Genomic DNA, 12,402 nt, shown 5'->3' with positions numbered 1-12,402 from the left:
AGATGGCTACATTAAATAAATGGAAAACCAATTATTATTAAGGAACATTTATATTTAGGAAATATGATAGTTCTGTTTGGCTTTATCTTATCTAAGACCTCAAGCAAGCTAGGAAAAGAGAAGTGCATATGTATTTTCCTTCTTGATTTGATGACATCCTGAAATCATTTTTATAATGAGAGGAACATTTTAAAGAATGTAAATCACAGTTTTAGAAACACCGTGCAGTCAATTTTGCTCTTTAATGAAATAACAAAACTGATATAATCCACTTTCAGAGCAAGTGCTGGTTTTTCCCCTTTCTATCAGTAGTTAGTAAACAAAATTTTTACTTTAGCAAATGAAATAAAAGATCTGCTGCTGCACCTGTAGAAACCTATTTGAGTCGAAGCCAAGTTTGGCTTACTTTTTTGAAGCTTATTTTAACCATTTGGGGGAGGATATTTAATTTGAACCTTATCCCTATAAAAAGGAAGTGAATTAGAAAAGTTGAAAAGGCATTTCATAATTTTAACTCAATACTCTTTCTTTGAGCCTGGCTAAGAAAAACACCAAGATTTACCTATTGTTGCATTTTCTCTGCAATTTCCTTAACAACAGATTAGGTGGGAACACACACATTTTGTGTGGACATCTTTTCGCCCGGCTCTGTTATCTGGTGGTTTGGCAATCAGTTGTTACAGGTATTGTCCAAGGCATTAATTACTGAGTCTAGAATAGGACTCAGATTACTGGTGAGAATGCAAAACATTGGATATTTACTTGTCTACAATAATATATATCCTGTACTTAATTTTAAAAGACTAGAGAAAATAGCAGTTGGTTGAACTCTGGTTCTGCTATACACACTTTTACAGGATAGTGTCTCTTCAACTGTACAGTAGGCTATTAAAGTGGTTTTTTACTTTCTCGAAGTAAGAATTAAAAGAAATTGCTGCCTTTAATGGGAAGCCTGTGCTAGGAAAAAAAACCAAAAACAACAACCCAAGCTTATTTCTGAGAATGACTAGCCTCTAAAAAAAAAGGAAAATAAGTATTTTAAGATTGTTTCGTTATTAAATATACTGGTAGCAGCTTCTAGTTGAAATTCTGACTACAGAAAATTGTGCAGGAGACAAGGAGGAATTTAAGTCAAATAATGGCTTTGTATACAGCAAATTCTGAAGAATGGCACCCCAATAGTTTGTTCATTTGGTTAAACTAAGGTAATACAAGATTACTGTTAGGTTTTTTCTCTCACCTCTTTGAAGAGCTGTTGTATCGTAACTCGTACATTTTCCAATGGCCATTTACAAAAAGCTCTAACTATGGTAATGTTTATGGTGTGCTTGGTAGGTAATAGTCCTATATTAAGTTCTTTTTGACTTACCGTCACCGTGCTCAAAAGGCCCACCTTCCAATAACCAGCTCCTCAAACACAGGGGGATGAAGTTACAATCCCTAACCACCAATTGTGTATGTTGCTATTGGTTTAAAAAAACAAAACAAAACAAAACCCAGATCAAAAGAGATACATAAGTCTTGCTGCTTAGTGGCGGAATATTTGACGTCCATACCACCCTGGCCACACTGTGAGGAACTGAAATGCAGCATGTTTATGCAAGAACAGGTAGTTCTGCTTAGGAATCAGAGAAGCTGGTCTAAAAAGGTAATTAGCCTAGCTGAAGTAGCTTTTGAACTCAAATGAAATATGGTCAGTATTTTAAGAATCTCTGTTATTAGAAATCAGAAATACAGGTCAGCTTAATTTATGCTTTAATATATATGTGAGAATAAAGCAGAGGTTGCATAAAGCCAGCTACCAATGAAGGTAAGGTTTAAATGATAAAAATAGGAAACAATGCAATTTTAAAAGCATTAAGTAAATGAAAGAAAGAGCAAATTTAAGTACATGGGTGAAGGTGGCTTTGCTTGGATGAAGTAGCAAAGTTAATAATTCTTATAATGTGTTATGTCTGCGTTCATATATGCAAAAATGCACATAAATAAATCGTTCATCTGTGTTACACTGTCAGAGTTGCCTAATTGTTTGTCCTCAGCTTTTTCAATGGCTAACAAAGGACAGGGAGACTTCTGCTATCACTGACACATTGGCTGTGCGGAGAATTTCCTAAAAAGCAGTAACACAACAGGAAGCTAGATGTGAGTTAAGACTCAATTACAACTCAATTACAGATATTGAGGTGTTTGAACAGAGATTTTGTACACGTTAGATGCCCAAGACCAAAACACAACAATAAAAACAATAACTTGGACATAATCTCATCAGAGATGCAGCCAAATGCTGTAGGCATTTCCATGTGAAGGCGCCTAAGGACTGCTTCTGTACATGTCTGCTTCTTCTGTACATGCTTCTGAAATGTTCTACCCTGTGCATAAGTCCTGAACCGATCCAGAAGTTAGTGGTCCCTCTGGCCTACCACATTCAAGCTCTTAGGGTTCATCTGAAATTTTCTGCAAGGCAGGAATCACCCAAGATAACCTTTCTTTTTAAATCATCTCTGGAGGAAGAGCCTGGTGCCAATGTCTCCCATTTATTCCACTTTTTCAGCAATCAGAGGCCTTGTCCTGGTAATCTTGAGAAAACATGGCCCCAGCTGATAGCAAACACAATGTCTGAGGTGGGATGCTCTCTACTCCCTCTGGTTTTGTGGACTGCATTTACAGAGAGAGCAAAGAGGTAGGAAACATCCTTTTTTGTGCCTGTGCTAAGACTGTTGATCGGAGAGAGGAATATGGTGTAGAATTCAAAGACTACATATATAGTCGTGTTTCTCACGTTCTAGCTGAGAATAGCTTAAACTCTATTTGAGCAAGTCAGAATAGTATTTGGGCACCACTCTGAAGCATCTATTCCCACACAGAGTACACTGAAACTAGACAGACATCAACCTCCCTAGATCTTTCAACAAGAAAGTTGTTTTGCCGTAGAACATCTATGGAACAACAGCCAGAATTGCAATGTGAAAGTGCATTTTTACATTAAGCCTTGCAGCCACAATCCTCAGGAGATCTGGACATTTAACTGACAGTGATTGAGAAATACTGCCTATTTCTATCTAATCAGTCCTTAGATCCACTAACTAGGAGAGCTAGGACAAAAACCCTTGCTGCGTAAACTGACTTTTATTGCATTTCATTAGAAGTGGTTTATCCAAAGAATGCAGAAAACCCCTTGGCTAAGGCAGGCTCTCTCCTAAAGCTTTTGCAAGGATAAAGATGGATAAACTACATAGCTGTATAGATAAAGATGGATAAACTATATAGCTGTATATCTAAACAACTTTTCACCATTTAATATCTAAATAAAACAGCTTTTGCTAACACTGCTGATTAATGTGTGTAGAAAATTGTGGTTTAACCCCGGAAAGCAGCCCAGCACCGCAGAGCCACTCACTCACTGGGCTGAGATTAAGACAGTTCAACAGGTAAAGCAAGAGCCGCTGGCAAGTAAAGCAAAACAAGGAATTCAGGGATTCATTCACTGCTTCCTGCCAGCAGGCAGGTGTTCGGCTGTTTCCATGAGAGCAGGGCTCTATCATGCCTAACAGTTACCTGGGAAGACAAACACCATAACTGCAAACATTCTCCTTTCCTCTTTCTTTCGCACAGCTTTTGTTGCAGAGCATGATGTTATATGGTATAGGACATCCCTTTGGTCAGCTGGGATCAGCTCTTTCAGCTGTGTCTCCTTCCAAATTATCATACATCTTCAGCCTACTCGCTGGCAGGACAGCAAGAGAAACACACAAGGCCTTAATGCTGTGTAAGCACTGTTCAGAAATAACTAAAATATCCCCCTGTTATCAACACTGGTCACAAATCCAAACCACAGCATCACAGGAGAAACTACGAAGAAACTTAATTCCAACTAAAACCAATACAACAATTCATGACCCAAAGAGAATAATCACAGAGCAAATAATAGAATTTACAGTAGCTCAGCTTTCTATTCTAGAGATACAGGTAGGTGATGGGACAAACAGGTAAGAGAAACAAATCCAGAGAACATTTGATACATACTCATTCTTTAATATCCCTTTCTAGGATTTCAGAGCTATTTTCAGATTAAACCAAAACATCTCCTGCCGATCTTCTTCAAGAGGCCATTCCAGGTAGGTCTTTGTGTTCATGATCTTGCGCAGCTTGCAGAACCTCCTGGGAATTGCTTTGCTCTGGATGGGCTCCAGGAGGACGAGAATCGCCGCATCGTTGTTCTCGTCAAAGAGGCGGAAGTGCGAGAAGTCCAGCTCGTATTTGCACCACTCGCTCTGCACAAAGTGCTCAGACAGCACAAAGAGCGTCTTGTGGCTCTTCTCGATGGAGTCAATGATGTTGTCCACAATCCACTTCCCGGGCACAAAGTCCCGCTTATGAAGGCAGAGCCGGAACGGGGGGCAGGCCTGCTCCAGCTCCCGCACCATGATGTTTTCCACCCAGTCGGAGTCATTCTCGCTGTAGGAGACAAAAGCGTCGTAGCAGATGTCCTTTGGCGGGGCTCGCTTGGGCTTCCGCTTGGCTTGGAGCCATGCCCAGGTCATTCGCAGGTACCAGACCGCGTGGTACTTGTAGCCCACAGCCACGAGCACGAGGATGACCAGGAAGACCACGGCGCAGATCAACGACACCACAAGGGACCTGTGGCACTCCATCAGGGAAAGGTGCACAGCTCCAACCTGTGCCCCTCTCACCGCCAGCGGAGAGTCACAGATGTACTCATCCGGCCACCCCACCAGCACCTGGGCTATCTCGGCCTGGTGGTGGATGAAGGAGAGGAATTCACAGGAACAGATGAAGCTGTTGTCGCTGGCATCCAGCAGCTCCATTTTCTTGAAGGACACAAACTCTTCCTTGGACAAGCTGTTGAGCTTGTTTCTTCTGACTGACATAACCACTATGTTTGGAATGGGCACGGCACCAGGCAAGGTCTTCAGCTGGTTTTTGGTGAGGTACAGCTCTTTGAGAAAAGGTAGTTGCAGTTCAAACCCCCTCAGGTTGTTAGCGCTAACGTCCAGAACTTCCAGCGTTGGGGGAATGCAAGCGGTGACCTCAGATATTTGAGTGCTGGAGAGATTCAAATATTTCAGGTTTTCTGGCCATTCACATACGTCTGGCATCTCACCAAAATTATTTTGGCTGATGTCTAAGAGAATTAGGTTTCTTAGATGAGACAAACTTTTACTTGTGATTTCTAAGTCACTGAGTGAATTCTGACTTAGATTTAAAGTTTGCAATGAGGGCCAACCACCCTTACAGGCTGAATGCTCCAAACTCGGGTCTCCAAGCAAATTTGCACTAAGGTCAAGATACTGTAATGACAGAAGATGTTTTGAAAGCTGGCACGGTACCAAAAACACCTTAGTATTTTCAACTGTTAGTTTCGTAACAAGAGATAATAGACCTTCCACAGTATGGAGATCTGTAAACAAATAAAATTGTTCTATAGATAATTTCTCTATTGTCAGAACTCTTAAAGTCTGTGACTGGTTTGCTAGAATTTGTGCTTCCCATCGTCCAGTACCCAAGAGTCTGCAGTCTATAATCTCTAACTCCACTAATTTTGGCATGTCTGCTAAAATGCTGACAATATCAGGCACAGTAGCATCTGTTAATAAGGTCTGTTTAAAAGAAATTTTCTTTGCAAAAGAAGATGACATGACTTTCAACAGGTGAATTTCAGCAGGTATACTAAATGCTATTTTTCTCACTTCTAACCAAGTGACAGAGTGGAGAAGGTCCGTTACAATTGCTGAGAATACATTAATACTTCTTGTGTTTATGATCATGTGATTTATCTTCTTAAACGATTTCAAACTTCCTGGCTCGTACTGACTGAGGTTGCCACCATCAATCCACAGTTTGTCGAGAAGCGCAATGCCCTCAAAGTTCCCTTGCCTTATCGTGGAGAACCAGGGGTTGCCCAGGTGGAGAGAGCTCAGGTTTCTCAGGCTAGAGAAGGGGGAGCTTTCCCCCAGGTCTCTGTAGGAATTCCCTTGAAGGTGGAGGTGCTGGAGTGAAAAAAGCTGCCCAAACCACGCAGGGTACAAGTAAGCCAAGCTGTTATTTGACAAGTCCAAGAGCTCCAGTTTCCCGAGGGAGCGAAACGAGTCCGCATCTATGGAGCTGATGTTGTTGGACTGCAGCAGCAGGGCTCTCAGGTTCACAGCCTGCTGCAGGTCCTGGGACTGGATGTGCTTTATCCTGTTGTGGGCCAGGTTTAACACTGTGATTTTGCCCGTGAGCCCTGGGGGAATGAAGTCCAAGCCCCTGGCAGAGCAGTTGCAAACCTCAGTGGCACCGCATGAAGGACAAGCCTGCTTCAGCACTTGCTCTTCAGAGAGGTTTGCAGCGAAGATCATGTAGATAGCCCACACTTGCCAAATGCGTGTCATCATTATTTTGCCTAAAATATGAGATACATTCAGAGCAAATATAAGATGAGTAGTTAGTTTTGAAGAAGGTACATTTTGGATATATCAAAAACATAACCTTTACTGTTCTGTACTGTTGACGGCACTATAAATATATTTGTATTTAACACTGTTCAGAGATGAAACATATTAGTATACAAGTATTCCAGAATAATTTGTTAAAAGCTACATAGATTGAATTTACTCTTTTTTTCCTTGTGGTTTCAGATTTTGAAATGAGGACTATCAAATCACAGTATCACAGAACGGTCAGGGTTGGAAGGGCCCTCTGGAGATCACCTGGTCCATTCCCTTGCTAAAACAGGTTCACCCAGAGCAGGTCGCACAGAATTGCGTCTAGGTGGTTTTTGAATGTTTCCAGAGAAGGAGACGCCACAGCCTCCCTGGGCAGCCTGTCCCAGGGCTCTGTCACCCCCAAGGTAAAGACGTTTTCCCTCATGCGCAGACGGAACTGCCTGTGCTGCAGTTTGTGCCTGTTGCCCCTTGTCCTGTGCTGGGCACCTCTGAAAAGAGCCTGGCCCCGTCCTCTGGACACTCGCCCTTAAGGTATGTGTAGCCACCGATGAGATCCCTCTCAGCCTTCTCCAGGCTGAGCAGGCCTAGCTCCCTCAGCCCTTCCCCGTAAGGGGGATGCCCCGGTCCCCTCATCGCCCTCGCAGCCTCCGCTGGTCCCTCTCCAGCAGTTCCCTGTCTCTCTTGACCTGGGGAGCCCAGAACTGGACCCAGTACTCCAGGTGTGGCCTCACCAGGGCAGAGGGGAGGATAAATCAATTAAAAGTTGCACAAATCTTTTCCGGATTCAGTTAAACATCTGAATAATCACAACACTATTACTAAATCTGATTCTTCGCCTGATTATTAAATAGTCCCTATACACCACTCCTCCCACGCCCCAGCCCTGCATTAGGTCTTTTTCTTCTGGATCTGTGAGTATTATTCTTTTTTTACTACACAGTCTCCTATATGTGTTTCAAATCCTGGTTACATCAAGAAGAGTCAGTGTCTCACAGGAGATAAGGACATTCACATTTAATACTCATTTCAATCATATCTCAGTTCTGACAACAGCGAGAAGAGGGCTTATATGTTTCAGTCCCTTTCCTCATTTTATCTGCCTTTGGCTATTTTGTTTGTAAATGTGCTAGCAGCAGGGAAATAAATATTTGCCTGGATGTCTGTGTAGGCCATCATTATCATGTTGCCATCAGTCTGATACTGGCTAATGAAGCTAAAGGAGGGAAAACTGACCATTGTAACCTACTGACTCTTGGCTCCTCCTTTTTACTGCCACACCCTTTTCCTCTGCCAGTGACTTTTTCTGCTTTGGGTCTCTGTGACAGAGATGGTTAGGCCAAGTCACAAGGAAGAGCAGAGGCTTTTGGAGCCTCCCGCAAATGAGATCAGCTTTTTCTAGCCCCACGGCCTGTTCCTCATCTTCTGGACTGAAATGATTCAAGAGAAGCCACACAGCTGTGGATCCTGTGTCACTTCTCTTTCTTCCCACAGTTGTGCCTTTTATAGTACTGATTTGATGTGGCTTTCTGTGTTGCAGAGCTCGCTGCAATATCCAGCCCATCCTTACTCCCAGCAAGGTGACTTTAGTTCATCTGCCCCTCTGAGGAGTTGGAAAAACAACTCTTGAAACCCAAGAGGGCTGTTTTCCCTTCAAAACCTGCATTACATATTGAATTATAACCCCCTTTTTTTTTGTTGTTTATACACTTTTAAAATATAACTTTCTCCAGTGTGTCACAAATTGCGTGTGTCCCCCCCCCCAGTAGGTATTTTACCGAGGGTGAAAAGAGTGAACCAGTCCCAAGATGGCCAATGAACAGATTCCCCAAGATCATCGTGGGCTCTGTATCAGGTTAGTTGGGTTAGATTGGCTCACTAAGTACCACTAACTTCTTTCTCCTTCAGTCATCCCATTAAGATTCTGTGCAGAAAAGCTACTGTACTTTGATTTCATACTCTTAATTAATTTTACAATAGCTCACCCACACAGACAAGTTCATAACAAAAAAGTCCTGCCCTTCTAGTTGCGTTATGTTTAGCCAAAATCGCTTAAAATTATTCAAAAGTGGCAGAATTACCTGAGATTGTTTGGGCATATGAGGAAATGAGGAAAAGTTGTGGATTATTTTTTCAATGATTCCATCTCTTCCCACCTGAAGGACTAGAAACAGTTTGACATTTTGTGTTACTTTCCTTTAATCTCTTTCTCTGACATAGAGCTTTGGATCTTGAAGGACACAGTCCTCTCCCCTGTCTTTAGATGCCCACAACTTAGCTGTCACCCATCATGTCCTCCAAAGTCAATGGAGAGAAATAACAACTTTCAGGGGCATTTCACATCATGTCTCTTGGACACCCACACTAAGATGTGATGACTCCAAGAGAAATGACCTCATTGACTTAAAATGGAGCACCACAGTTTAGATACCTAGATATATGTCCATGTGAATCCCACCCGAAGAACTGTGATCTGTAGTTACACTCACCTGCTGTCCAGCTGAGGCTTTTTTGTGGGGCTTTTTTGGCCTTGCGAGTCCGGATGGGTAACAGTGCTGCAGGCCACAGGAGCAAAGCTAGGAGAAAGATGAGTTTCACAAGCAACAAATTTAAGTGGTATTTTTTAAATTGCCATCCAAATGCTTAATGTTGGAAAAAGAAACAACCAGGCAACCTGGCCAATCAAAATCTAGCTATAGGTAGATTATTTACAGATGAAAAATTGGCAGCAAGAAAGGAACCAGGCAGGTACTGTGCAGGCAATACCAGCTGAGCCTAATGGCTCCCCACCTTACCAACCTGAAACCAACCAGGGAACGCAGGACTGAACCCCGTCTGGTGATATAGGATGCTTTTCTTTATTGTCACTTCCCTGAGCATCTTTCTCAAGTTTTTTTTTTTTGCTCATCTGTAATGTGAGCAGACACTCGGGGAAATCCCATTCCCAACCTCATGCATTTCCACCCATTCTCTTCCACTTCCCATTCCTGTCTAATAATTCAGCTTAAGATCCTGACTTACAAAGTTTTTTTCAGACCTCTCTACACCCACTCAGAAATACAGCCCCAGTCCAGAATATCATTGTTCTACCAAGGAATCACTTTTCCCTGTTGCACTGGGAAGAAAAAAAGCCACACACAAATTGAAATGCAGCTAAAAATACAGAAACTTGCACAGATGCCCTTATACCATAAGGTGCTGTGACAAACTACACATTTAAAGTGTTTCTGGGTTATGGACAAAGGGTCTGAGCCATCAGACATGTTCAGACTATCTTCCTTGGCCCAGGCAAGTAGAAGTATTCGAGGAAATATGTGCATATTCTTAAATAAAACCACAAGTGCCAACCGAATGAGGTTCTAGAAATGCTAACAAATGTTAAAGGCTAATGTAACCACTAAAATAAAGCACACCAACAGTGTGCAAATTGATTCTAGGTTGGGGAGCGCTATCAAGCTAGATGAGCCCTGGTAAATCTGAGCAGTGCTACAGAGTCTGCAGTGGGAGGGTCACTGGTTGGTGAAGGCATCAACCCACAGGCAGACTGGGGAAAGTTGCTGCTTTGCACTTGGTTGTGTGTGTGTTACATATGTCCCAGTTATCACAGAATCAAAGAACGTTCAGGGTTGGAAGAGACATCTAGAGACCACCTGGTCCAACCCCCTGCTAAAGCAGGTTCACCCAGAGCAGGTCGCACAGAATTGCATCCAGGTGGGTTTTGAATGTCTCCAGAGAAGGAGACGCCACAGCCTCCCTGGGCAGCCTGTCCCAGGGCTCTGTCACCCTCAAGTGGAGACATTCTTCTTCATATTCAGATGGAACTGCCTGTGCTGCAGTTTGTGCCTGTTGCCCCTTGTCCTGTGCTGGGCACCTCTGAAAAGAGCCTGGCCCCGTCCTCTGGACACTCGCCCTTAAGGTATGTGTAGCCACCGATGAGATCCCTCTCAGCCTTCTCCAGGCTGAGCAGGCCTAGCTCCCTCAGCCCTTCCCCATAAGGGCGATGCCCCGGTCCCCTCATCGCCCTCGCAGCCTCCGCTGGTCCCTCTCCAGCAGTTCCCTGTCTCTCTTGACCTGGGGAGCCCAGAACTGGACCCAGTACTCCAGGTGTGGCCTCACCAGGGGGCAGGTAGAGGGGCAGGACAACCTCCCTCGACCTGCTGGCCACGCTCCGCCTAATGCACCCCAGGATGCCACTGGCCCCTTGGCCAGAGCATTGATTTAATGGTATGCATGTGTATACACACACACGCACATCCATAGGCATGCCTCTTCTTATTTCCAACACAGAGGATGTGCAACAAGGCAGAGTTAGGTGAGGAGATAGCTGATCCCGCTGCCTTGAGACTGTTGCTCAGTGAGCTCTTTCCTGGTTGAATTCCTCGAGCAAACAGAGCCCACCTTCATGTCCAGCCTTCCCTGGGCAGCAGGTATCAACACACAAGTGGGGCAACATATAAACAGGACAAAGAACATACAAGGCACCCTCCCACAAGGAAAATTAGCAGAAACGGCACAGTCTGACCCAGCTTGTCTCTTTTTCATTTGATGCTTTCCTCTTTCCCATTTCCTGAAGGACATTGCTCCCATCAGCATGTCTTGGCTCTCCCGGAGAGCCTTCCTTTTGCTGCCTGCCGGCCATGCAGCCCTACCAGCTGCCTGTGATTGCACCTGCCTGTTCCACTTCTGCTGGAAGCCAGGAATCCCTCCCCACCCTGCACTCCTGCAGGAGCTGGCCCCTGCCCAGCAGCCCCAAGCACCCTGAACCCCCCACGCAGAGGAGGACTCCGTGGCAGAGATGAGATAGCCTCTTCCCAGTGCTCCCTCCTTGCTTCTTGCTCTGGTGTTGCAGCTCCACTCTCTCTTCCCATGCCTAGAGCATTCACCAACCCGCAAACTCACCTCTGTACAGAAAAGACTCCCGTGGGTGCCAGCTCCAGCTCTGGTGCCTGCACAGTCGTGTTTCATCTCTTTTGCTGATTGTTCTCTACCCAGCTTCCTCTCATGCTGCTGGTTCCTTCCCGCTTCGCCCCTCCGTCCTGGCAATGTAGCAGGGGGATTCCCGCCTGGGGGATCTGATTGGCATAAGAGCTGTAACGCTATCGGTTCTTTTAAATGTGCCAACCCGTAAAAGCCTGGGTCAGTGATAAGAGTGCAATGTGTGAAAGCCAAGGCTGCTACTGCCTCTCTCTCTGACCCTCCCTTTGGAATGACCAGCAAGACGTATTTCTCCCTTACCTCTTGTGGTCTCTTAATGTGTTTTATCAGTGCTCAGTGTTTGCTGTCAGATGGTTCGCTCCTCACTTACCTGGAGTTCAGCTTTGGTTAGCCCATGAGCTATTCTTCTCCAAGGGCGTGAGCAGAAAAATTCTTTTGTAGCAGGCTTTGGACTAACCCTACAGATACTGTTAGCACAGGAAAGTGGAACTGAAAGTGGTGTTTGCAGGCTACACCCACGGAAACTATCAGCTCGTGTGCATATATACATATACACATACATACAGGAGTGTGTATATACACATATATATAAGCATGTACAGAGGTATACATACATACGAGTATGCACATATATACCAACACACAGACTTGTGTGTGTATAAGCAAATTTTCCCATTTTTCAAATACTCACTCAGCCCATATGCCAAAGCTTTGGTATTTCACCACGAAATAATTGCATGTCTGAAGGTGAATCAAAATTAATTTAGGTTCTCCTGTACTTAAGCTGCAGCCACACGAGCAAAGGCGAATATAGAATTGCCGAGTTAGAGAAACCCACACCTAACTTTATCCCCTCAGAGACAATTCCAGGTTGCCACATGAACCTCTAAAACACAAAAACCCACAACAGCTGTGACTCCAGGCACTCAGAGAGGCACCAGCTATCTTAAATTTAAACATCTGTATCTACCTGCTCATCTAGATTCCCTTTGTAATTGGTGAAGAGCAAGACAGATGTTCTAGG

The 12,402-nt window shown here is 44.1% G+C and overlaps 1 protein-coding gene across 3 annotated transcripts; it reads right to left on the bottom strand.

Annotated features, from left to right (window-relative positions):
• Positions 1-223: 223 nt before the first annotated feature.
• LOC102051584 (toll-like receptor 2 type-2) lies at positions 224-11,864 on the bottom strand. 3 transcript variants are annotated; one of them, XM_027801682.2, is made up of 5 exons: positions 11,749-11,864; positions 11,343-11,515; positions 8,933-9,019; positions 8,525-8,607; positions 224-6,403 (listed from the first exon to the last, which is right to left on the bottom strand). In XM_027801682.2, exon 5 carries the CDS (start codon positions 6,393-6,395, stop codon positions 4,044-4,046), a length of 2,352 nt encoding a protein of 783 aa, XP_027657483.1. In that variant the 5' UTR covers positions 6,396-6,403; positions 8,525-8,607; positions 8,933-9,019; positions 11,343-11,515; positions 11,749-11,864; the 3' UTR covers positions 224-4,043. The 3 variants fall into 3 exon arrangements, with proteins under 3 accessions (XP_027657483.1, XP_055581869.1, XP_005436721.1); XM_055725894.1 differs by lacking the exon at positions 8,525-8,607 and having other exon boundaries at positions 224-3,724; positions 4,024-6,403; XM_005436664.4 differs by lacking the exon at positions 8,525-8,607.
• Between the last annotated feature and the right edge of the window lie 538 nt (positions 11,865-12,402).

This window comes from Falco cherrug, chromosome 1 (genome assembly GCF_023634085.1).
Source record: "Falco cherrug isolate bFalChe1 chromosome 1, bFalChe1.pri, whole genome shotgun sequence".
Lineage (NCBI taxonomy): Eukaryota > Metazoa > Chordata > Aves > Falconiformes > Falconidae > Falco > Falco cherrug.
This window is presented reverse-complemented; position numbering and strand designations above follow the sequence as displayed.